Source organism: Pseudorasbora parva, chromosome 10 (assembly GCF_024679245.1).
Source record: "Pseudorasbora parva isolate DD20220531a chromosome 10, ASM2467924v1, whole genome shotgun sequence".
In the NCBI taxonomy this organism is placed as follows: Eukaryota; Metazoa; Chordata; class Actinopteri; order Cypriniformes; family Gobionidae; genus Pseudorasbora; species Pseudorasbora parva.
In genome coordinates this window covers 1,170,417-1,197,630 of record NC_090181.1, presented here as the reverse complement: position 1 = coordinate 1,197,630, position 27,214 = coordinate 1,170,417, and the positions used below count along the sequence as shown (strand labels likewise).

The 27,214-nt window shown below is 40.0% G+C and overlaps 1 protein-coding gene across 5 annotated transcripts in view; it reads left to right on the top strand.

Moving 5' to 3' along the window:
• The window catches only part of LOC137090868 (ryanodine receptor 3), a 294,990-nt gene that overhangs the window by 181,797 nt on the left and 85,979 nt on the right, over positions 1-27,214 (top strand). For all 5 annotated transcript variants that reach the window (XM_067454843.1, XM_067454842.1, XM_067454840.1 and 2 more), the window contains exons 49-60: positions 1,162-1,382; positions 8,639-8,729; positions 9,447-9,587; positions 10,910-11,073; positions 13,502-13,580; positions 14,352-14,441; positions 14,513-14,659; positions 19,403-19,465; positions 20,061-20,136; positions 21,235-21,355; positions 21,491-21,606; positions 25,107-25,174. In XM_067454843.1, the coding sequence (XP_067310944.1) occupies positions 1,162-1,382; positions 8,639-8,729; positions 9,447-9,587; positions 10,910-11,073; positions 13,502-13,580; positions 14,352-14,441; positions 14,513-14,659; positions 19,403-19,465; positions 20,061-20,136; positions 21,235-21,355; positions 21,491-21,606; positions 25,107-25,174 (1,377 nt within the window). The remainder of the gene's footprint in view (positions 1-1,161; positions 1,383-8,638; positions 8,730-9,446; positions 9,588-10,909; positions 11,074-13,501; positions 13,581-14,351; positions 14,442-14,512; positions 14,660-19,402; positions 19,466-20,060; positions 20,137-21,234; positions 21,356-21,490; positions 21,607-25,106; positions 25,175-27,214) is intronic.

The window sequence follows — 27,214 nt, the reverse complement described above, 5'->3', positions numbered from 1 at the left end:
GAAAGATGACAGCTTCATTATTTTAATCTCACACAGAGATTGGCAGATCTATTCGTGAAATCTGTTGACTTTATCAGTCTGTGTGTCATTATATGCCAACGCTGAGCGCTCAAACATGAGCAATAAGCACTTCTGCTGTTATTTGACTCGTGTTTGCATGCCCGTAACTCCAGAAGTATTAAAGATATCTTAATATTCTTTAGGATTCTGATTCTCAACAAACTTTCCTCTTGGTTTCTTCATTTTAAAGGCACTCGATGGTTCAGTCTGAGAGATATGGAGAGCTCAATGCGGCTCCGGGAGTGAACTGGTCAAGTTCAGTGGTCAAAACCCAATGGCGGGTCACTTTGCATACAGCTGACACTCTATATTTACAGAGGAATATCTGAACAACAAATAATGTTGAAACTAGAAATCCATCTTGTCTTTTTCTATCAACACAATTGCAGAGAAAAATGGGGGAAGTGTCCATTTGACCAGTTTACTTTTCTTACTTAGTATTTTTGTCTTGTTTCTCTTCAAAATATCAAAAAATTCTTAAAACAAGAAGTATTTACTAGACAAGCAAAAGTAATTGTCTTGTTTTTGGAAAAAATAACTCAAAATGAAGAGAGTTTTTGCTTAAAATAAGATAAATAATCTGCCAATGGGGTGAGAAAAATAATCTTAATTCAAACAGAAAACAAGATTATTTTTCTCACCCCATTGGCAGATTATTTATCTTATTTTAAGCAAAAACTCTCTTCATTTTGAGTTATTTTTCCCCAAAACAAGACAATTAGTTTTGCTTCCCTAGTAAATGTTTCTTAATGGAAGAATTTTAAAATATTTAGACTAGAAGCAAGACAAAAATACAAAGTACAAAAAAAGCATTTTTTGCAGTGTACAGCACATTGATTGATTGATTGATTGATTGATTGATTCATTGATTGATCATTTGATCGTTTGATTGATTGAATGTTTAATTCGTTGATTGATTGATTGATTAATTGATTGATTGACTGATTGATCATTTGATCGTTTGATCATTTGATCGTTTGATTGATCGATTGATCAATTGATTGATTGATTGATTGATTGATAAACATCACCACAACAGCTGATGCAAACAACTGTCCTGTTGATTCATCTCTTGTTCGTCTTGGTCTTCTGTTCCTCCAGGAGACTTTGCGCACCACTGAGACGGCTCTGGCTATGAACAGGTACATTGGGTCGGCCATGTTGCCGCTGCTCAGCCGCTGCGCTCCACATTTCTCCGGCACCGAGCATCACGCCGCGCTCATCGACTCCACCCTTTACACCATCTACCGCCTGTCCAAAGGCTGCTCGCTCACCAAAGCCCAGCGCGACGCCATCGAGGAATGCCTTCTGGCCGTCTGCAAGTGCGTACAGCTCACACAACCACGCCAGGTTTATTGAGTGACCAGGCTTTAACACCAATTATAACTATAACTATATAATCTCATTTGAGTTTATAAATCCCTCTGACTCTAAGAGAGTGGCAGACACACTACAGCTATGACAGAATTTGTGACATATCAAATGTTTAAACTGAAAAATTTATAATTTTAAGGAAAAAATAAGTTGATTTTAAATTTCATGAGATCAACACATCTCACAAAAGTTGGGCCAAGGCCATGTTTACCACACTGTGTGTCATTCCCTCTTCTTTTTATATCAGTCTGCAAACGTCTGGGCACTGAGGAGACAAGTTGCTCAAGTTTGGGAATAGGAATGTTGTCCAATTCTTGTCTAATACAGGCTTCTAGTTGCTCAACTGTGTTAGGTCTTCTTTGTCGCCAGGGGTGGTAAGTAATCAAGTAAAAATACTTTGATACTTTACTTAAGTATTTTTTTCGGGGATCTGTACTTTACTTGAGTATATTTTATTTGCATCTACTTTTACTCTTACTCCACTACAATATTAAAGGCAAAGTTTACTTTTTACTCCAATACATTTCCCCATGCCCGCTCCAAGTATTAAGTATTTATTACAATTGATTTCCAAACCGGTCTGGTCATTCCTGGATGATCCAGTCGGGTATAGACTTGGAAAAGCTGACAAGTCAGGTTTGCCACAATAACGTTAGCTCAGTGTTTCCCCAACTTTTTTATTTTGCGGCACACAATTTACTATGAAAACATCAGTAACATTTTACAATACAGGTGCACTATTATAATTCATGCCTAACTAATGCACAGATAATCATGAGTTAATGTATTACTAATGAAGAACTAAACCATTTATTAATGATTACTGCATCAGCAACTAATGAACATTCTCTATGATTAATAGATTAAGTAATATATGAATTGCTATTCATGAAATATGACATCATTAATTCCCTAATAACATATTACATTAACTAATAATGTAAATTCATGTATTCAAAGCCATGCATTCCGACTCTCAGTTGTCTGTTTAATTCATCATTAATCATAACAATTGGCAAAATTATATAATGACTTTACTTGTTGAGGCACATGACTATTAACTAATTGTTACGTAATATGTCATTGTGGTTATGGCTTTTGAATTAATTTTGAATTAGTTAATAGTATCTTGCTCCTCATCTGTTTTATGGAGCTAATGTTATGGAACATGTCTATTTTAAGTTTAACCCCTATACTGTGTTAAGGTGCTTCATTGTCTCTTAATAATTGCAAATCTAACAAATTCTTAATTGCAGCATCTAATCTTATAATTTGTTCAATTAAAACATTGCATATCAGTCCCAAAAGATGTTATCTGCTTATTGATATTTACAGTTAATTTGAATATTTACTTTTTACTTTCGGTACTTGAGTACGTTTTAAATCTGATACTTTTGTACTTTTACTCAAGTGATGTTGGAATGGAGGACTTTCTACTTTTACTGGAGTATTTTTTTATTTAGGTATATATACTTTCACTCGAGTATAACTTTTGAGTACTTTTACCACCTCTGTTTGTCGCATCTTCCTCTTTATGATGCGCCAAATGTTTTCTATGGATAAAATATCTGGACTGCAGGCTGGCCATTTCAGTGCCGGATCCTTCTTCTACACAGCCATGATGCTGTAATTGATGCAGTGTGTGGTCTGGCATTGTCATGGTGGAGTCACGGGGTCACGGGGTCTTCCCAGAAAGAGACGCCGTCTGGATGGAGCCTTGGCCCAGAGAAAACGCCTGCGCTTCTGGATCATGTTTAGATATGGCTTCTTCTTTGACCTGTAGAGTTTTAGCCGGCGACGGCGAATGGCGTGGTGGATTGTGTTCTCCAATGTTTTCTGGAAGTATTCCCGAGCCCATGTTGTGATGTCCATTACAGTATCATTCCTGTGTGTGATCTAGTGCCGTCTAAGGCCTGAAGATCACCGGCATCCAGTTTGGTATTCTGGCCTTGACCCTTATGCTCAGAGATTGGTCCAGATTCTCTGAATCTTTGGATGATATTATGCTCTGTAGATGATGATAACTTCAAACTCTTTGCAGTTTTTCTCTGAGAAACTCCTTTCTGATATTGCTCCACTATTGTTCGCTGCAGCATTGGGGGAATTGGTGATCCTCTGCCCATCTTGCCTTCTGAGAGACACTGCCACTCTGAGAGGCTCTCTTTTTATACCCAATCATGTTTCCAATTGACCTAATAAGTTGCGAATTGGTCCTCCAGCTGTTCTTTATATGTACATTTAAGTTTTTCGGCCTCTTATTGCTGCCTGTCCCAACTTTTTTGGAATGTGTAGCTCTCATGAAATCCAAAATGAGCCAATATTTGGCTCACTTTCAACGTTCGATATGTTATCTATATTCTATTGTGAATAAAATATAAGTTTATAAGATTTGTAAATTATAGCATTCCTTTTTTATTCAAAATGTGTACAGTGTCCCAACTTTTTGGGAATCGGCTTTGTAGTTAGTTATAGATCGCTATAGTTAGTTATAGTTTTTGTTATAGTTAGTTAATGTTATAGTTAGTTATAGTTATCGCTTTAGTTATTGCTATAGTTAGTTATAGTTATTGTTATAGTTATCGCTATATTTATAGTTATCATTATAGTTAGTTAACGTTATAGTTAGTTATAGTTATCGCTATAGTTATTTATAGTTATTGTTATAGTTATCACTATAGTTAGTTATTGTTATCGCTATAGTTAGTTATAGTTATTGCTATAGTTATCACTATAGTAAGTTATAGTTATCGCTATAGTTAGTTATAGTTATCGTTATAGTTAGTTATAGTTATCATTATAGTTATTGGGTATGAAATGTGCTATACAAATAAACTTGCCTTGCCTTGCCTTGCCTTGCCTTGCCTTATTGCTATAGTTAGTTATAGTTATAGTTATCGCTATAGTTATCGCTATAGTAAGTTATAGTTATCGTTATAGTTATCGCTATAGTTATAGTTATCGTTATAGTTAGTTATTGTTATAGTTAGCTATAGTTATTGCTTTAGTTAGCTATAGTTATCACTATAGTTAGTTATAGTTATCCTTATAGTTAGCTATAGTTATCGCTATAGTTAGTTATAGTTATCATTATAGTTTGTTATAGTTATCGTTATCATTATCGCAATAGTTATAGTTATAGTTATATCTATAGTTAGTTATAGTTATCGTTATAGTTAGTTATTGTTATTGTTATAGTTAGTTATAGTTATCAATATAGTTAGTTATAGTTATCGTTATAGTTGTAGTTATTGTAATAGTTATTTATAGTTATTGTTATAGTTAGTTATAGTCAGAGGTGTGGACTCGAGTCAAAGGCTTGCAACTCGACTTGGACTTTAACATCAATAACTCGTGACTTCACTTGGACTTGAGCCTTATGACTCAAGAAGACTTTTGGCAATTTTTCTTTCACACGACCGCGCTGCTCTCAGTGAAAAAAAGCTGCACCTGTATGCATGCAGAGAGCACGCGCGCTGTCAGCACGACATCCAATCACTGTAGTCCCACATTGGTTTGATTCAACAGTATCCATAGCTATCAAGTCCGCGCATAACACGTGGGTTATTTGGGCTTCTTTTTTCGGCAAGTCGCGGTAAAAAATCTCGAGTTGCGGGTCACTGTGTTTTGGGCTGATTTGAAAAAATGTGGTTGCTTGTTAGGAAAATATGACAAGCAACTTCGTTTCTTTACATTTATGGTTGCTATTTTGTCCAAATACATTGCCTGACACTGTCTTCTCACAGCTAATAGCCATAGTAAAACGATACAAGTGCTGTATTCGTTCGTCCTCATACATCCTGCCTCCTTCCCCTCTTTGAAGAAAAATCGCGTTCAACGTGCAGGCAAGTGATGTGATGTTATAAATGTAATGATAGTTCGTAGACGTAAATAGACGAATACATTTTTTTTTTTTTTTTTTTTTTTTTACAAACAATGCAACCAGCAAATATATACAGAGATGGAGAGGAAACAGGAGGTAAGCCACCTAATTTAATTTAAAAAATATTTTTTTTATAATGTAGGCTATTTATTATGACTATTATTATTTGGCTATTATAAAAATAAAAAAATAAAAAAGTATAGGCTACTAATAATAACAGTAGGCATGGTTCGAATGTATATTATTATAAACATGTCTCTATATTGCAGCCCTCTCAGTGTTTTCCTGGGCACCAACTCCCAATCATAGACTGTAAAAAAAGTGCATAATAATCCTAAATAGTAGCTATGTGACATTAGTAATTTTCAATACTATTTAGAGCAGATTGCACATTGAGATGCAGGGCTTATCCTTTTTACGGTTTATAGTGTGCATGTTCACCACTGCTCCTTATATGTGTGCAATAACTCCGACTGGAGTTACCATATTCCTTAACGTCACTTTTTCTCTTTTTCCATCTCCAAACCTCTTCTGTTCACAGTCTTTATTGCAACTTGAAGAATTTTGTAAAATCCCATCTGTATTTGCTTTTTAAACTCCACGAGATTTCAATTTAATATGTTGCAGGCTCATTTATTGATAAATTATTGATCATAAATTATACTAATGATAATAAATAATATAATAATATTGGGCTTGTTTTGGGCCCCCACCCCTCTAGGTATTCTTCATACCTGAGAAGAATATGAAACAAATGTCAGAAAATCCCTTATAGCCTCACATGTTGTATTTGAAACTACTCTTTACTCATATCAGTGTTGTTGTGTCAATATTCATTGTCTATTATACACTACGGTATGCGATAATATTTCAGTTTCAGTGTGTGCAATATTAAGAATATTTTCACTGCTTCAAAAGTCATAAGAAAGCCCTTTCCCTCCAGAAACTGAAGTCATATGCTTTATAGCAGTGCTTTTCAAAGTGGGGACAGGGACCCCTGGGTGCCGTGAGGGGATGCTAGGGGGGCCAAGGCAAGCTGGCATAAAAAGTATAGCAAAACAAAATAATTGAATAAATTAAATTATTAAAGTAAACCAAATTAAACCAAAAATAAGCTAAACAATATTCCCATAATGGCCCTAAGTTTAGGCTAAAAGGACCCATGTCTATTTGAAAGTTGAACTGTTTTGCCATATGAGGTCAACACAATACAGGACTGAAGCTGCTGTGCATTGTTCTAGTGCAATATGCTGTTGAAATACAAGCATATTCTGTGAAAATTTACATTTTCTGTTTTTTTACTGTATTTCCTTAATGTCATTGTATAAAAAGAGGTTTAAATAAATACAAATCTTACAGACATACATGATTTGTATAATTTTTATTTCTGTGCTCAGATGACTTGAAGTGACTCGAAACTAAAATGGTAGGACTTGGACTCGACTCGAGACTTGACTCATCTTTGCTCGACTTGACTCGGGACTCGAGGGCAAAGACTTGAGACTTACTTGTGACTTGCATAACAATGACTTTGTCCCACCTCTGGTTATAGTTATCGTTATATTTAGCTATAGTTATCATTATAGTTCGTTATTGTGATCGCTTTAGTTAGTTAGAGTTATCGCTTTAGTTAGTTATAGTCATTGCTATAGTTAGTTATAAATATCGTTATAGTCAGCTATAGTTAGCGCTATAGTTAGTCATAGTTGGCGTTATAGTTAGAGTTATCGCTATGGTTAAGTTATAGTTATCGCTAGGGTTAGTTATAGTTATCGCTATAGTTAGTTATAGTTGTCGTTATAGTTAGTTATCGCTAGGGTTAGTTATAGTTATCGCTATAGTTAGTTATAATCGCCATTATAGTTATAGTTATCGCTAGGGTTAGTTATAGTTATCGCTATAGTTAGTTATAGTTGTCGTTATAGTTAGTTATCGCTAGGGTTAGTTATAGTTATCGCTATAGTTAGTTATAATCGCCATTATAGTTATAGTTATCGCTATGGTTAGTTATAGTTATTGTTATAGTTAGCTATAGTTATCATTATAGTTGGTTATAGTTATTGCTATAGTTAGTTATAGTTATCGCTATAGTTAGTTATAGTTATCTTATCGCTATAGTTATCGCATCCCTATAGTTAGTTATAGTTATCGTTATAGTTATCATTATAGTTATCATATCCCTATAGTTAGTTATAGTTATCGTTATAGTTATCATTATAGTTATCGTATCGCTATAGTTAGGTATAGTTCAAGTTCAAGTTCAAGAGTTTTATTTGTCACATACACAGTTATACAGAATACAACCGGCAGTGAAATGTAAACAGGTCCGCTCCATGGACAGCAAATAACAATTAACAAAAAAAAAAAAGCACAATAAATTATAAAATAGGGATAGGATAAAATAGGAATAGATAAGGTGCTATATATATACATATGTAGAATTATGAATAAATCAAGTAAAAGAAATAAGAGATGTGGAATAAAATAAGTGAGATAAAGTAAACTGGAGACTATAAAAATAAATACGTGGATAACAGAAGTGCAGGAGTGTAATGTGCAAACAGCATTATAATGAGTAGTTACATGAACACAAGAATAAAGTGCAGTGCAATATCAGTATGTGAGTTTGTTAATACTGAGTGAGGTGAAGTCACATGTTGTTAAGTGACAGCGTTCAGGAGTCTGATGGCCTGTGGGAAGAAACTCCTCCTGAGTCTCTCAGTTTTGGCCATCAGGCTACGGAAGCGCTTACCAGAAGGCAGCCGGGTGAAGTGGGGGTTGGCCGGGTGATTAATGTCCTTGATGATTTTTGTAGCTCTGCCTCTGCATCGTTTGATGTAGATGTCCTGCAGAGACGGGAGAGCTGACCCTGAGATGCGCTCGGACAAGCGCACCACTCTTTGCAGGGCTTTGAGGTCGTGACTGGTGCTGTTACCATACCACGCTGTGATGCACTGAGTCAGTAAACTTTCTATCGCCCCTGAGTAGAAAGTTTTCAGGATAGCTGGTGAGACCCGGAATTTCCTCAGCTGGCGCAGGTGGTACAGTCTTTGCCTGGCCTTTTTCACCTGAGACTGGATATGTGCAGTCTAGGTCAGGTCCTCGGAGATGTTGACACCCAGGTATTTGAAGCTGCTCACTCTCTCTACTGGTGTCCCGCTGATCATGAGAGGGGAAGTTGGTTATAGTTATCATTATAGTTAGTTATTGTTATAGTTTCATTAGTTATTGTTCGTTAGCGTTATAGTTGTCGTTATCATTGTCCGCCTAACAGCGGTTCATAAGCAGCCAGTTGAGTGTGTGTGTGTGTTTACCCTCCTCCAGGTACCTCAGACCGTCCATGCTGCAGCATCTTCTACGTCGGCTGGTGTTTGACGTGCCGCTGTTGTCTGAATACTGTAAGATGCCTCTGAAGGTGAGCAGCGTCTGATCATTGCCTTCATACTTCACAGAGATTGTGATTATACTTTCACTGCAGCGCGTTCTCTGTAGAGTTGAGTTTATTTCCCTCAGTTAATCTGCAGTGACTCCGCCCCTTCTGTTTACACTGCAAAAAATGCTCGTCTTACTTAGAAAATTGGTCTTGTTTCTAGTCTAAATATCTAACAATTCTTATATCAAGATGCTGTTAACAATGCATTTACTAAATCAGTAAAATGACACAAGATATTTGTTCTTATTTTGTTGAAAATAAAATCTAAATGAAGTGAGTTTTTGCTTAAAACAGGCAAAATGATCTGCCAATGGGGTGAGAAAAATAATCTTATTTCTGATTGAAATCTTGTTTCTTGTTTCCGTCCCAAACAGAAATACGTTTATTTTTCTCACCCCATTGGCAGATCATTTAGCCTGTTTTAAGCAAAAACTCATTTTGATATTTTTCCCCAGAAAACAAGAAAACATATAAAATATCTTGTGATTTTACTTATCTAGTAAATGCATCTTGATTTAGGAGTATTTAGATAAATGGACTGGAAACAAGAAAAAAATACTAAATAAGACGAGCGTTTTTTGCAGTGTGAGTCTCTTTGAGAGTGTTTCTGTGAAAGCTTTATTAGTCTGATTAGCTGATAACACGGATTACGTGTTTTAAAATTGTGTGTGTGTGTGTGGTTGTGTGTGTGTGTCACAGCTGTTGACCAATCATTACGAGCAGAACTGGAAGTATTACTGCCTGCCGTCCGGATGGGGAAGTTATGGTCTGGCGTCTGAGGAGGAGCTCCTGCTCACCAAGAAGATCTTTTGGGGAATATTTGATTCTCTGTCTCAGAAGGTGACCTCCAGTCTTTGCTCATTTGTGATTTTTGGGGCATGCTGGGTCATTATGTGGCTGTTCATTACCGTTTAAAAGTTCGGGGTCAGTAGATTTTTGATCTTTTAATATGCCAAGGACACATCTAACACTTACATAATTTACTAATTTGTTGTTTAGATTGCTTATAAATCTCTAATTAGCTGTATTGTCACTAGAGATGCTCATTTCGGTTAAAGGGTGTGGCTGCATGCGATTAGACTTGTGTAACTTTAGTTAGTGTGTAATGTCGCTGCTTGAGCATTAACAGTCTCTGCAAAGTTACAGCGCTGAAAGTTCACTGCAAACGGAGATATTGTCTTTTAAAGTTACGGCAGTTTATTGCCTACAAAAATGGCCGCTTTGGACTACAACGAGCTTCTTCCTGGGTTGGTGACATCATAAACCCTCGCTAGTCTCCGCAGATGTGACTTCTGCCCATAATGGGAAGGGGCGTGGCCTTAACCTGTGCTTGGCACTTCAGCCAATAAAAATACAGGAAACTACATTTGGCCATCTGACCAATCTAAGACCATTGCGTTTTTCAGAGGGAGGGGCTTCAGAGAAGCAGGAAGCAGACGAGCCGTTCAAAGCACAGACAGCGGTGTGGAATAAAGGGAGGATAGAAGAAAAATATGCCATTTAAAAAAAGAAGAAATATTAAGACATGTTATACTGCGCCCCATAAACACAACCAAGCCTAGAAAAAACACCACAGAACCAGTGCTTTAATTTTCCCGCCTGACAACCGCCAATTTTTATCCAAATATTAACCATGAACTGATGAGATTATAATATTGAATTGGCATTAAATAAAAATATAATTGACAAGTGTCTGTGACCCATTAAAACATTTTTTAAAAATGTATTTTCACTGCAAAAAAAACTTTTTTACTTAGTATGTTTGCCTCATTTTCAGTCCAAACATCTTAAAATTCTACCATTAAGAAGTATTTACTAGACAAATTATTGTCTTGTTTTGGGGAAAATAACTCAAAATGAAGAGAGTTTTTGCTTAAAATAAGATAAATAATCTGCCAATGGGGTGAGAAAAATAATCTTGTTTTCTGTTTGAATTAAGATTATTTTTCTCACCCCATTGGCAGATTATTTATCTTATTTTAAGCAAAAACTCTCTTCATTTTGAGTTATTTTTCCCAAAACAAGACAATTACTTTTGCTTGTCTAGTAAATACTTCTTGTTTTAAGAATTTTTAGATGTTTGGACTAGAAACAAGACAAAAATACTGAGGAAGAAAAGCATTTTTTTCCATGTTTGAGCTGGTGAATGTGTGTGTGTGCAGAAGTACGAGCCGGATCTGTTTAAGATGGCCATGCCGTGTCTGAGTGCCATCGCCGGAGCTCTTCCACCGGATTACATCGACTCGACACTCAGCTCAGCGCTGGAGAAGCCGGTGTCTGTGGACTCGCAGGGGAACTTCGACCCCAGGCCCATAAACACAGCCAAGTACGAATTGTCATGATAAACACTAGTGATGTTACGTATGACACTGAAGCTTTGATGCGCGGACGCTCCGTATCGGGGTGGCGATTGGTGTCCCAGAGTCACGTGATCGATGACAAAAGAAGCCTCACTTTCTGTCCAATCACGTTCGCCTTGCGTCTCAGAAGGATCGAACTCCAGATCGAGTCCTTGCACTGCAAAAAAATGCTTTTCTTACTCAGTATTTTTGTCTTGTTTCTAGTCCAAACATCTAAAAGTTCTTACATTAAGAAACATTTACTAGACAAGTAAAAATTATTGTCTTGTTTTGGGATAAAATAACTCAAAATGAAGAGAGTTTTTGCTTAAAATAAGATAAATAATCTGCCAATGGGGTGAGAAAAATAATCTTAATTCAAAAAGAAAACAAGATTATTTATCTTATTTTAGGCAAAAACTTTCTCAATTTTGAGTTATTTTTCCCCAAAACAAGAGAATTACTTTTGCTTGTCTAGTAAATACTTCTTGTTTTAAGAATTTTTAGATATTTGGATTAGAAACAAGACAAAAATACTGAGTAAGAAAAGCATTTTTTGCAGTGAACACAAAATCATGCGCATTTGGCCTGTGGCGGTGCTAATTTCCATCCCTGGTCCCACATGTGACACATGGTTTTATAAATCTGAATTCTTTTTGTGCGTAGGCAAACTCTAGCTTTTGTGCGTACGTACTAGGGCTGGGATAAACGATTATTTTTTAAACGATTAATCTAGCGATTATTTTTTCGATGCATCGATTAATCTAACGATTAATTTTTCCTGTCCGATTCGGTTACGATTCGATTCGATTACCGATTATCTCCCCATTAATTGCCTAATAGCAATTTATACATGTTGATTTAATTATCTGAATGAAAAAACGAATTCCTTAACATTGCAATATATGTTTATTGCTCTTAAAATTCCAAAGTAAGACTATACAAGAGCAATGCATTCAATAAAACCTTGATAACATAAAGTAGGCTACACACACACACACACACACACACACACACACACACACACAAATAAATAAGTATTAATCTACAACAAAGAAACATATTATACGATTTTTCTATGTATGCAGCTCAGCCTACAGGCTATGCCCATCGATTAAATATCAACAAGTTGGTTAATCAAATCCGGGGACACACTGCAAGCGTGAGCGTCTCGGCTGCGTGGCGTGTCCGTTTTTGTTTCGGCTCACATGTTAACAGGTTGGAGTTTGCACACTGACTGTGACGCGCGGAAAACGCGTGCATGCTGGAAATAGAAGAGCGCCTATTTTTCACGTGTGTTGGGAGCGTCTCCAGGCAAAATAGAATAGGAAAAGATGTTTATATATCATTTTGACACGAATACATATTATTAAATTACATTTTCATGTTTGAAAGTCTGTAGGTTTACATAAATGCAGATATAGGCCTAATTGTAATAATAAAAAACGTCAATTATCGATTTTGAAATATTGCAACTGTCAATACAGAACGAAATATTCTGTAGCCTATTTTGCCGTCAATACCATAGATATGTGGCTACTCCCGACGTTGTCTTTGCTGTATCAGTAGGCTATTTATGTTAAACATTAGGAATAGGGCTTCCCTCCGCCTCAATAGCAGCAGCAGCGCCGCGTCAGACACGCTTCTAGTGTGCAAAGGCAGAGAAAACGCCACGCAGCCCCGTGGCTGACCAGGAACAGAAACGCCACGCGCATCCGCGGCATGACAGTGAAAACAGTTACATGTAGAGTGCATTACGGGCGCCAATATTCCGTTTAAAACCGGAATAGTCCTGGGATGAAACTGCTCACTTAGAGGATGGATACCCTCGGTCACATCAGCGCGATTAGACATTGAACATTTTAAATTTAAAACAGCTTATTATGTAGGTAACGTAGCCAATGTGTCTGATGCTTTCACTTGATGCAAACGTTTGTTTTTGTGATTAAAATACATCAAATATTACCAAAACATCTGTCTTCCTGTGTGCAGAAATTTGTTTATGTAGCCGTGACAACAAAACGCGTGCGCGCATGCCTGTGATGCTCCGTGCGCACCGCGCGCCAACCCCATAGACTGTGGCCAACCCGCAAGCCTTGCACTTCTGAAAGTCTGAGGAGCCACTCGTGTTGCTACCATAGATATACATAATAAATAATATACTTAATTACATAATATACTTTATTATGTACATCTATGGTTGCTACTACTCTCCGGCGCCGCCATCTTTATTTTGAGTCTGACGAATCGACGCGCATATTTTGCGTCTACGTATTTTTTGCGTCGACGTCATCGATGACGTCGACGCGTTGTCCCAGCCCTAGTACGTACACACGATGAAATCTATGGAAAGTTTTCTAAATGAGGCCCATGGTCCTCACATCTGAGACTGACTCTCCTCGTTCCTTCTCACAGCATCTGCCTCCCCGAGAAGCTGGAGTTCATCGCTAACAAATACGCAGAACATTCCCACGAGAAATGGGCCGCTGAGAAGGTGAGGCGATGAAGAAATCCTCTAACATCACACAGATGATCATGGCAGAAAACGCTCTTCTTATTTAGTATTTTTGTCTTGTTTCTAGTCCAAATATCTAAATGTTCTTAAATCAAGATGCATTTACTAGACCAGTCAAATGAAATAAGATTTTTTTGCTTGAGAAGCAGTGAGTGTGTGTGTGTGTGTTACATCTGTTCTTGTTTGAGAAGCTGTGTGTGTGTGTGTGTGTGTGTGTGTGTGTGTGTGTGTGTGAGAGAGAGAGAGATAGAGTGTGTTACATCTGTTCTTGTTTGAGAAGCTCTGTGTGTGTGTGTGTGTGTGTGTGTGTGTGTGTGTGTGTGTGTGTGTGTGTGTGAGAGAGAGAGAGAGAGAGATAGAGTGTGTTACATCTGTTCTTATATATCTAAAAATTCTAACACTTTTTGCTTTAAACAGGCAAAATGATCTGCCAATGGAGTGAGAGAAATAATCTTATTTCTGTTTGGGACGGAAACAAGAAACAAGATTTCAATCAGAAATCAGATTATTTTTCTCACCCCATTGGCAGATCATTTTGCCTGTTTAAAGCAAAAACTCACTTCAGTAAATGCCTCTGGATTTAAGAATATTTCGATATTTAGACTGGAAACAAGACAAAATGACTGAGTAAGAAGAGCATCTTTTGCAGTGTGTGTATTACTGTGCTGCTGCTTTGAAACTTTGTGTGTGTTGTATAAAGCGCTGTAGAAGCACACTAAACATTGACATTCCGTTGTGTTGGGTGTTCAGGTGCTTCTGGGCTGGAAACACGGAGAAAACGTGGATGAAAAAGCCAAAGTTCACCCAATGCTGAGATCCTACAAATCACTGACGGAGAAGGTAGGAGACGGCCCTCGGAGCGGCCATTGTGGTTTGACCTTTGACCCTGAGCGTGTTTTTCCGGCCCACAGGAGAAGGAGAGTTACCGCGGGATGGTGCGCGAGTCACTAAAGAGCATGCTAGCGATGGGCTGGAGCGTGGACCGCACCAAAGATGGAGAGATCATGCTTCAGCAGAGAGAGATGGAGAAGATGCGGCGCGTCTCTCAGGCCTCGCAGGTGTGTGTGTGTTTCATATCGGCTTCAGAAATCACATCACACACACACTCAAAAAAATGACTGCTCTGCAAGAAATGCTTTTCTTACTCAGTATTTTTGTCTTGTTTCTAGTCCAAACATCTAAAAATTCTTACAACAAGAAGTATTTACTAGACAAGCAAAAGTAATTGTCTTGTTTTGGGGAAAATAACTCAAAATGAAGAGAGTTTTTGCTTAAAATAAGATAAATAATCTGCCAATGGGGTGAGAAAAATAATCTTGTTTTCTGTTTGAATTAAGATTATTTTACTCACCCCATTGGCAGATTATTTTGATAATTTTGTTTTAAGCAAAAACTCTCTTAATTTTGATTTTATTTTTAAGATAACAAGAAAAAATATCTTGATTTATGCAAAAAAAATATGCATCTTGATTTAGGAATTTTTGATATTTAGACTAGAAACAAGACACAAATACTAAGTAAGAAGAGCGTGTTTTGTACAGTATAATGGTGTTTAATCAAGATGAATTGCTTAAATAAAGTGAACAGCATCATACACATTGCAGAAAAATGCCTTGTCTTTTTTGTCCTTGTAGTTTTTGTCTTGTTTCTCGTCCAAATATCTAAAAATTCTTACATTAAGAAACATTTACTAGACAAGTAAAAATGATTGTCTTGTTTTGGGAAAAAATAACTCAAAATGAAGAGAGTTTTTTTTGCAGTGTTCATGTTTTATTGGCCTAAAACCGTCTCTTTGACACAACTTGATATTTTTATTTTCATGTTTTAATCCAGTAACCCAATCAAACAGGACTTTCACTTCCCATCATGCTTTGCAGAGGGGCTGAATTCGGAGAGTAAATGTTTAAATAAAGTGCTATTTATGCATTTTTAACAAGATGAGAAAATGGAGAGACTTTTTAATGTTTAATGTTCTGTTGGTATTTAAAAGTGTGTGTTATGTTCGTGTGTTTGTAGGTGAAGTATAGAGGATCTGCTAATAACAATTCTTAGTTACTGTTGCTATATGTCCGACAAGTGTTCGATACCTGCAATGGCGCTCCCACTGTCAATTCGTGCACTCCCTGGGGAAATAGTGAACAATTTCTGGAAAAATGACATGTTGATTTCAGACAGAAGCAGACAGAAATGTCTGCTATATGCATTTGAGGGATATATTCAGGATGTGAATGTGACTCGAAATGAAATAAACAAAATAAAGATTGTAGCCGTAGCCTACAGGTCACAGAGTAAAACTGAACAACCGCATCACCTGGCGATAGAGACAGAGGATAACAACATTAAGGAGCAACACTGTTCCTGTAAAGCAACCTGGGTATATAACTGTCTGCTCACTATTATAATCAATAAAAGATAATATATATATATAACATAATATTCAGTTATCCTAGCTAGCGTTAGCTAACAACCGTAACATAATTAAGTGTTCTGTAAGGACATAATGTGTGGTTAGCTACAGGTTTCTGTGCTCATGCCGTTGATCTTATATACCCTGGATATATACCCTGGACCTCTGTAAAGCCCAAATATTACCAGTATGACAGGCCAGTTCTCCACAGCAGTGGCAGGAAAATGACACCGCAGCCCGTAACAGCTGTTGTAACGTTAGTGGCGTAGGCGAACCGAAAACGGAAACCCATCTTCTGTCACTACACCGAGAGGCGCGGGTAACCCGCTGAACCCCGCTGGTGATCGGGACTGGGGATTGAAACTGTTTCCCACCAACGAGGAATTCCCAGTAAGCGCGGGTCATAAGCTTGCGTTGATTAAGGCCCTGCTCTTTGTACACACTGCCCGTCGCTACTACCGATTGGGTGGTTTAGTGAGGTCTTGGATCGGCCCCGCCGGAGCTCCTCGCGGGCCCTGGCGGAGCGTCGAGAAGACGATCAAACTTGACCATCTAGAGGAAGTAAAAGTCGTAACAAGCGAGAACTAATGTGAATTGCAAGACACATTGATCATCGACACTTTGAACACACTTTGCGGCCCCAGGTTCCTCCCGGGGCGACGTCTGTCTGAGGGTCGCTTTGCCATCTATCTGGGCTTCATGCCCCGCGGCTGGAGCGTCGTAGGCGCTCCCAAGTTCAGACCGTCTCCTCCCCGCATCCTCTATCCCGCCGGGGAGAAACCTCCCGCTCCCCCTACGGGGTGGGCTGCTGCTGCTAATGTGCTGAATTTAAGCATATTACTAAGCGGAGGAAAATAAACTAACAAGGATTCCCTCAGTAGCAAAGAGGGAAGAGCCCAGCCGAATCCCCGTCCCCCAGCCGGGGCGAGGGAATTGTGGCGTACAGAAGACTGCTCTCTCCGGGCGCGGGCCGGGGGTCTAAGTCCTTCTGATGGAGGCTTAGCCCGTTGACGGTGTGAGGCCGGTGACAGTTTGTTGTTGTTTTTTACACTTTTTAAATAATTATATAAATACCAAATATGATGAACCATGTAAATGACTGTGGTATAAATTACTGTACCAGTAAGCTAGACTTGTATGACACATCTAGGCATCACTCTCAGCGAATTGTACATTTTTTAATTCTCCTCGTCCCAGTGGTCGTGGGGGTGGGCTAATAACAATCCTAAAAAATTCTCTTTCTGCAAAATGCCGGCTTGTTCCTGTAACAGCCTTTTCCAGTTTTGAAGTTCAACTTCTTCACCTTGACTGGAATGGGCCTGTCTGTTTAGGGGTGGTCTACCGCCCTCCTCACTCCACTAAGGATTTAACTAAGCTGCAAACTTTGACCGCTTTCTACTGATGGGCGATTTTAATATCCATGTCTGCTGTTTGTCAAATTCCTTTTCACAGGAGTTTGTTAACATGTTAGACGCTTTTAATTTATTACAGTGGTGCAAAAACTCCACTCACTCTCAGGGCCACACGTTGGACCTTGTTCTTTCGTATGGGCTTGATGTCACGGACATAGTGCTCTCTGATTTTCCACTTTCTGATCATAAGCCAATTTTCTCCATCCCTTCTGGAGCTCTGTCAACCCACTGTTGCTCCCGCTACATTAGGGACTTTAAGCAACAGCCACTGATAGAACGGCAACAGCGACCGGAAGTAAACGTTTAACTGCCGTAGCCAAAGAACGCAAAAATCACTAAGCAACAATAAAGAGACGGCGTAATGGTTCATTTAACATAATTTTACCAAATATAAAGAAACATGTAATTTAAAAAGCAAGGGAATGGTTGCTTTTGGCATTAAATTATAAACAGATACAATTAAAATGCCACATAACTATATTTACTTATCTAATCTGTCACGTATTAATGACTACGGCAAATCAGCTGTTCTCCCGTAGTAGACGGTTACAGTAGAACGTCACGAAGTAGCAGTTAAAGTCGCGCATGCGCAATAGAACGCCAGAACGCCGTTGCCGTTCCATCAGTGGCTGTTGCTTAAAGTCCCTATTGTCACGATTCTATTCTACACAGTTTAGCACAAATTTTGATCTGTGTTTTACTGAACTATGCTCGCACCTGCACTTGGATCATCCTTTTGATGATCTGGATGCTGATCATCACCTGAGCAGGTTAAACTCTGCCTGGCTAAAGGTAGCAAATGTGACTGCTCCTCTTAAACCTCATAATCCTGATTGGCTTAATCGCTCTGTCTCCTCTCCACCAATCAGCTGGTGTGTTCTGGCGCAATATGGCTGCCGTCGCATCATCCAGGTGGATGCTGCACATTGGTGGTGGCTGAGGAGATTCCCCTCTTCTATATGTAAAGCGCTTTGGGTGTCTAGAAAAGCGCTATATAAATGTAATGAATTATAAGTGCAAACCTAAATCTGTCAGGTGGCAGAACTCAGTTACTCGTGATTGAAGAAGAATTTGCAGAAAGTCTGAACACAAATGGAAACGGGACAGGCTACCTGCCTCATTCCTTTTGTTCAGAGACTCTCTAACTTCTTATCAAAATGCTGCTAAGTCTGTAAAAGCTGCCTATCTTTCAAATGTAATGAAATCTAATCATTCTAACGCAACGACCCTGTTTACTTTCATCCAATCTGTTGTGAATCCATCCGTTAATACATGTTCTGTTGCTTCTGATGCTCTATGTGAGGATTTCCAAAAATTCTTCATTGATAAAACCACTAATTTAAGACTTAATGTCTGCTCTAATCTAACCATCCCTCCTAGCTTGTCGCCTGCTTCTGTTTTCTGGGAGGTTTTTGAACCTATTAACCTCCAGACACCGAAGGACGTGATTGTCAAGATCAAACTGGCACTTTGTCCGTATGATATTGTAACAATGTTTGTGTATGTGGGTGAGGAAGAAGACAACAGGGATCGGCTGGCTGAAACTCAAAGGCTGTTTATTAACTCAATAACTCAGGTACTTAGACAATGTGCACTTCGCACTGTTTTACTCAGTCTCTCTCAAAAGTCTCTCTGGTTTCTTTTAGCAGTTCCTCTCTGCTCGAATACCAGCCCGAGTCCCAGCACGCTGTGTGTACCCAGCTTCTCTCTCTCCGGTCCTCATCTCCTGCGTGGCTTATAACCTGTCTCTCCACGCCAATTAATAATTGAACTTAATAGTTTTGGACAAAATTAAGAATGTTAACCTGACTCAACTAAATGGCATTGAAATAACCTTACGTTAAAAAAAATAAGTTTACTGAAATAAACAATGTTAATTAAATTCAACATAAACCAGTTACCTGCTGACATAAAATTAAGTAAATCCAACATAATTTTTACTCAATAATGCTGAGCTGATGGATTGAGGTGTGTGTTTCCAGGGCAACGGGTTCAGTCCCAATCCACTGGACATGAGCAGCATCCAGCTGTCCCGAGAACTGCAGGTGAAGCACACACTCATCTCACACTCACATCTCACACACACCTCACACTCACATCTCACACTCATCTCACACTCACATCTCACACTCATCTCACTCATCTCACACTCATCTCACTCATCTCACACTCATCTCACACTCACATCTCACACTCATCTCACTCATCTCACACTCATCTCACTCATCTCACACTCATCTCACACTCATCTCACTCATCTCACACTCATCTCACACTCACATCTCACACTCATCTCACACTCATCTCACACTCACATCTCACACTCATCTCACTCATCTCACACTCATCTCACTCATCTCACACTCATCTCACACTCACATCTCACACTCATCTCACTCATCTCACACTCATCTCACACTCACATCTCACACTCATCTCACTCATCTCACACTCATCTCACTCATCTCACACTCATCTCACACTCACATCTCACACTCATCTCACTCATCTCACATTCATCTCACACTCACATCTCACACTCATCTCACTCATCTCACACTCACATCTCACACTCACATCTCACACTCATCTCAATCAAAAAATGATAGATGTATATATGATTTTGTTCTTGTCGTTTAGGCGATGGTTGAGGTGGTGGCCGAAAACTATTACAACATCTGGGCCAAGAAGAAGAAGAGTGATCTGGGAGCTCGAGGTGTGTGTGTGCGCTCTTCAGCTCTGAATGCGTGTTGCGTGTGCAGGTAGTGTGTGATGTGTTGCGTGTGCCGGTCGTGTGTGATGTGTTGCGTGTGCAGGTCGTGCGTGATGTGTTGCGTGTGCAGGTCATGAGTGATGTGTTGCGTGTGAAGGTCGTGCGTGATGTGTTGCGTGTGCAGGTCATGTGTGATGTGTTGCGTGTGCAGGTCATGAGTGATGTGTTGTGTGTGCAGGTTGTGTGTGATGTGTTGCGTGTGCAGGTCATACGTTGCGTGTGCAGGTCATGCGTGATGTGTTGCGTGTGCAGGTCATGTGTGATGTGTTGCGTGTGCAGGTCATGAGTGATGTGTTGTGTGTGCAGGTTGTGTGTGATGTGTTGCGTGTGCAGGTCGTGCGTGATGTGTTGCCTGAGCAGGTCATGCGTGATGTGTTGCCTGTGCAGGTCATGCGTGATGTGTTGCGTGTGCAGGTAATGCGTGATGTGTTGCCTGTGTAGGTCATGGGTGATGTGTTGCCTGTGCAGGTCATGCGTGATGTGTTGCCTGTGCAGGTAATGCGTGATGTGTTGCCTGTGCAGGTAATGCGTGATGTGTTGCCTGTGCAGGTAATGCGTGATGTGTTGCCTGTGCAGGTCATGCGTGATGTGTTGCGTGTGCAGGTCATGCGTGATGTGTTGCCTGTGCAGGTAATGCGTGATGTGTTGCCTGTGCAGGTAATGCGTGATGTGTTGATGTGTTGCCTGTGCAGGTCATGCGTGATGTGTTGCGTGTGCAGGTCATGCGTGATGTGTTGCCTGTGTAGGTCATGCGTGATGTGTTGCCTGTGCAGGTAATGCGTGATGTGTTGCCTGTGCAGGTAATGCGTGATGTGTTGCCTGTGCAGGTCATGCGTGATGTGTTGCGTGTGCAGGTCATGCGTGATGTGTTGCGTGTGCAGGTCATGCGTGATGTGTTGCGTGTGCAGGTCATGGGTGATGTGTTGCCTGTGTTGCGTGTGCAGGTCATGCGTGATGTGTTGCCTGTGTTGCGTGTGCAGGTCATGCGTGATGTGTTGCCTGTGCAGGTCATGCGTGATGTGTTGTGTGTTACGTGTGCAGTAGGAACGCATCCTCTGCTGGTGCCCTATGACACTCTCACTGCCAAAGAGAAAGCCAAGGACCGAGAGCGAGCGCAGGATCTGTTCCGCTTCCTCCAGATCAACGGATACGTCATCAGCAGGTCAGACGTGTGCATATGACCTGTGTGTATATATATATATATGTGTGTGTGTGTGTGTGTGTGTGTGTGTGTGCGCGCTGTTACACGCATGTGCTCATGCGAGGGCCGCATGTAACGTCCGCTGTGTTCCCTCAGGGGTCTAAAGGACATAGAGCAGGAATCTTCCTCCATGGAGAAGCGCTTCGCCTACAAGTTCCTGAAGAAGCTGCTGAAGTACGTGGACTCGGCGCAGGAGTTCATCGCTCACCTCGGTGCGTGTCTCTGTCATGATCTGTCACATGATCTGTCAAATGATCTGATCTGTCACATGATCTGTCACATGTGACTTGTTCGACTTCACCTAGCGATGCACAGACCGATCGGCGGCTGACTTGAAGCAGTGCATGCCGGTTAGAAATTTTGTCCGACTTGTGACAGCGCCGACGGCACGTGACTGTGACGTATGTCAACAAAGTACCGCGAGAGCGATTCGAGAGTAGCCGGCTGATGCAGCCGCTGCAGATTCTCAAGGGGGACTGCAGGAGCTGCTCGAGCTCTGATGACGACACAGCTGATCCACGATTGGCCGATTCACCGCATGACAGCGATCACGTGCGTTTCGTGTTTATTCTAAAACCTTACGTTATGCTAATGCTCACAAATCATTTATCACAAATCACAAATCAACAGTAAAACCTCTTTTCATGTAGTCGCGATGTTATATCATCATGTTTATCAAACTAAAACTGATAAAAACCGTTGACACCACTTCATTGATAGGGTAGGTTTATATGTTGAACTTTAATCTTGTCCAAATAGACGCTTTTTTAAGCAGTATATAAAGTATTGGATGAAAATATCATTTGAAACATCTGTGTATTTGAGAAATATGGTTATTATTTAAAGGGGGGGTGAAATGCTGTTTCATGCATACTGATCTTTTTACACTGTTAAAGACTTGGAATCCCATACTAAACATGGACAAAGTTTCAAAAGTTAAGGTGGACGTTTGATGGGAGTATTTCTTTGTCAAAAATACTACTTCCGGTTAGTCATAAGTTTCAGCAAGTTTTTTGAGATCATGCGTCCCCTTTGACGTTAATGGGGGCGGAATTTCCTTGTATGGGCCTTACGGACAATTCTACCGGAAGCGCGTGAGAGAGAGCGAGGGAGAGAGCGAAAGCAACAGGCTACGCCCATCAAAGCGCTGGCTTGTAGGATGCTGGACAGGTGATGTGCACATAACAATGTCACCAAAAAAGTGCGTTTTTGGTTGCCAGACCAAGACAGTCCTGCACAGATTCCCCCAAAACCCCGCGTTAAGGCAACAGTGGATGGAATTTGCTTTTCCGGATCAGCAACTGAGTTGCGCGAATGTTTATATCTGTTCGCTGCATTTCGGTGCCGACTGTTTCATAAACAAGGCCCAGCTCGACGCCGGATTTTCCGATCGCCTAATGCTGAAGGATGGAGCAGTCCCAACGATAAAGGTCCCAACGTTAGAACCGCAGGCGGTGAGTGAGACTGCTTCAAATGTCTGTGTTTTTGCCGATGCTCATCAAGTAGCCCAAACATGATCACGTATAGTTAATTGATCAATGGAGCATGCGATGTGTAGTGCGTGTACATTTGTTTAGCTGGCCACTATATGTGTAACTTTATGTTTGTGTATTGTAAAAGCACTCCAAACAACAATACACAAAGAGGGGGGAAATATGTTGAACTAAATAAGCGCGCTTCTTCATTCAAATGCGCTACTATTCCGTGTCTTTCTATGTAAACACTAACTTAGCCTGCCGTGCAAAACCGGTCCGCTTACTGTCTACACAAACCACGCGTAAACACACACACACGTGCACAACTGCACTTCCCACATGTACACCTTCAAAGACAAAAATACGACGATATAATTCAAGTATAAATATGTAAATAACACAAGCCGCTAAGCATATTATATAGTTAGTGTATAACTTGTACCTAGGGATGGCTCGATACCACAATTTTGGCTTCGGTACGGTACCACAATCTAATACCGAAGTACCGATATTAAATCGATACCACAAGGTCTGATATTAGCGCGGGTATATTGCACGCGAATGAGAACAATTATGCAAGTTTTGAGTTTATAAAGTGGGAAATTACCACAAATGTTTATTAGTAAATGAATCAGCAAAGCTTATCACATCAAATCAGTCATTTGAAAACTTTCTTGTGAGAAATAATTTCAGCAAAAATCTCTCAAAATTAGCAAATTGCTTCTGGTTTCAAAAGACATCGCACTACACTAAAGCAATCTGCATAATCCGATTCAACATTTCACGCTCGTCTCGGGATGGAGAACGGAAATCATTTGAACAAGCAAGAGATTTTATAGCATTTCGTAAGTTACAGGAGATATGAGCTCATACGACACACACACACACACACACACACACGCTCACGCTCGCACATTACACATTAAGTTTCCTTAAACAGTCAAATACACAGATAGATATTTGAAGAATTATGTACAAATGTCCGTCTTTAGTGAGTATTCACATAAACACAGGCGGTTGTGCCTAACGCGAATGTAAATAGTGCAATAGTACGCGTGCAAATATTAAGAGATCTAAATGTCATTGGTTGAAACGAACGCTGGAAATTGTGATATTCGATCTTATGTTAGGCTGTGTGTGTGCGTTGATCAGTGTAAAAAGAAAATAAATGTCTAAATGCGATGGTTTGAGTGATCACTAACCTGTCGATCTCTTAAGAAGTCCTAAAGTCAGGATAGTGACCGATGCTTCTTGGCTAGGTTTGATGGCTCTTCCTCAGTTTTATAAGCAAAGTCATTACAAATGTCACTTCTCCTCTCTTTATTAATTCGTTTTGGGCATCTTGAGTGAGATTCAACTGCTTTATCCATTTTGTCCGTCTATGTTGTTGTCACATTTGCCGGTTGTTTCGGGTCAGTTTGGGTAGCGCGCTGCCATCTAGCGGTGAACTTCGGAAAAGCAGCATATACCGAAATGTGCCAAATCATGATATCGTACCGTTTTAAATAAAATATATACCGGTATTTTTCCAGTACCGGTATATCGCGCATCCCTACTTGTACCACATAGAGACGTCCTGCTCTAGTCGTTTTTGCTGCTGCTCCTGTTCAACTGCAGCCTCTGGGTCTGATTCCGGATCATAGATGTATGGCTGTATCTGATTAAAAGCCATATTTTTATTTTGAATAAAGTTTTTTTCCCGCTGTTAGGGATGACACAGCTTTACGACGCACTCGACTCAACACAATAGCAGCGCGCACACGTCATTATTTAGCTCCGCCCACACGACACGCCCCCACCCGCTCGGCTTTTTTCGGAAAGACTCGGAACAGTGCATCTTTCTTATATAATTATAAAAAAAATAAAGACTTTTCGGAGATATGCAGGATGCAATGCTACTCTATAGGTACTCAAGATTGACATGACACTGACTGAAACTGAGTGTTTCACCCCCCCTTTAACTTCAGCTGTGATAAAGTTTGCAAACGCAGTGCAAGCGTCACCACGGGAGGTAGAAAGTGTCCGACGTCACGTCTCCGTTTGCAGCTCCTCTCCACCTGCACTCGGCTACTCTCGCCGATCGCATGCATCCAGCCGCAGCCGATGTCGAACACACCTATGATCTGATCTGTCACATGATCTGTCACATGATTTGATCTGTCACATGATGTGTCACATGATCTGATCTGTCAAATGATCTGTCGATTAGGAACTGACCGTCACTCTCACTGTTTCAGAGGCCATGGCAGCCAGTGGGAAGAACGACAGGTCACCACACGAGCAGGAGATCAAGTTCTTCGCCAAGGTTTGATCATCCATCCATCCTTTCATTAATCCATCCATCCATCATCCATCCATTCATCCATCTACTCATCCATCCATTCATCAATCCATCAATCATCCGTTCATTCATCAATTCATCTGCTCATCCATCTATCCATCAATCCATCTACTCATCCATCCATCAATACATCTATCCATTCATCCATCAATCATCCACTCATCTATTCATTCATCTACTCATCCTTCCATCAATCCATATACTTATCATTCAAACAATCCATCTAGTCATCCATCTACTCATCCATCCATTCATCAATCCATCAATCATCCATCCATTCATCAATCCATCTACTCATCCTTCCATCAATCCATCTACTCATCCTTCCATCATTCCATCTACTCATCCATCTACTCATCCATCCATTCATCAATCCATCTACTCATCATTTTATCAATCCATCTACTCGCCCTCCCATCAATCCATCTACTCATCCATCCATTCATCAATCCATCAATCATCCATCCATTCATCAATCCATTTACTCATCCTTCCATCAATCCATCTACTCATCCATCTACTCATCCATCCATCAATCCATCTACTCATCCATCCATTCATCAATCCATCAATCATCCATCCATTCATCAATCCATCTACTCATCCTTCCATCAATCCATCTACTCATCCTTCCATCAATCCATCTGCTCATCCATCTGCTCATCCATCTACTCATCCATCCATTCATCAATCCATCTACTCATCCTTTCATCAATCCATCTATTCGTCCTTCCATCAATCCATCTACTCATCCATCTACTCATCCATCCATTCATCAATCCATCAATCATCCATCCATTCATCAATCCATCTACTCATCCTTCCATCAATAGATCTACTCATCCATCCATCCATCAATCCATCATACATCAATCCATTTACTCATCCATCCATCCATCCATCCATAAATCCATTTACTCATCCTTCCATCAATCCATCTACTCATCCATCCATCCATCATCCATCCATTCATCCATCCATCAATCCATCCATCAATCCATCTACTAATCCATCTACTCATCCATCCATTCATCAATCCATCTACTCATCCATCCATTTATCAATCAATCAATCAATCATCCATTCATTCATCAATCCATCTACTCTTTCATCCATCCATCAATCCATCTACTCATCCATCCATCCATCCATCCATCCATCCAATTACTCATCCTTCCATCAATCCAGCTACTTATCCTTCCATCAATCCATCTACTCATCCATCCATCCCTCAATCCACTCATCCATCCATCCATCCATCCATTTACTCATCCTTCCATCAATCCATCTACTCATCCATCCATCATCCATCCATTCATCATCCATCCATCAATCCATCTACTCATCCGTCCACTCATCCATCTACTCATCCATCCATTCATCAATCCATCAATCATCCATCCATTCCTCAATCCATCTACTCATCCATCCATTCATCAATCCATCAATCATCCATCCATTCATCAATCCATCTACTCATCCATCCATTCATTAATCCATCAGTCATCTATCCATTCATCAATCCATCAATCATCCATCCATTCATCAATCCATCTACTCATCCATCATCCATCCATCCATCTACTCATCTATCCATTAATCCATCTATTACATCAATCCATCCACTCATCTATTCATCCATCAATCCATCCATCTACTCATCCATCCATCAATCCATCTACTCATCCTTCTATCAATCCATCTACTCATCCATCCATCCATCCATCCATCCATCCATCCATCCATCCATCCATCCCTCAATCCACTCACTCATCCATCCATCCATCCATCAATCCATTTACTCATCCATCCATCCATCAATCTATTTACTCATCCTTCCATCAATCCATCTGCTCATTCATTCGTCCATCATCCATCCATCCATCCATCCACCCATCCATCCATCCACCCACCCATCCATCCATCCACTCATCTATTCGTACATCATCCATCCATCCAACCAACCATCAATCCATCTACTCATCTATTCATCCATCATCCATC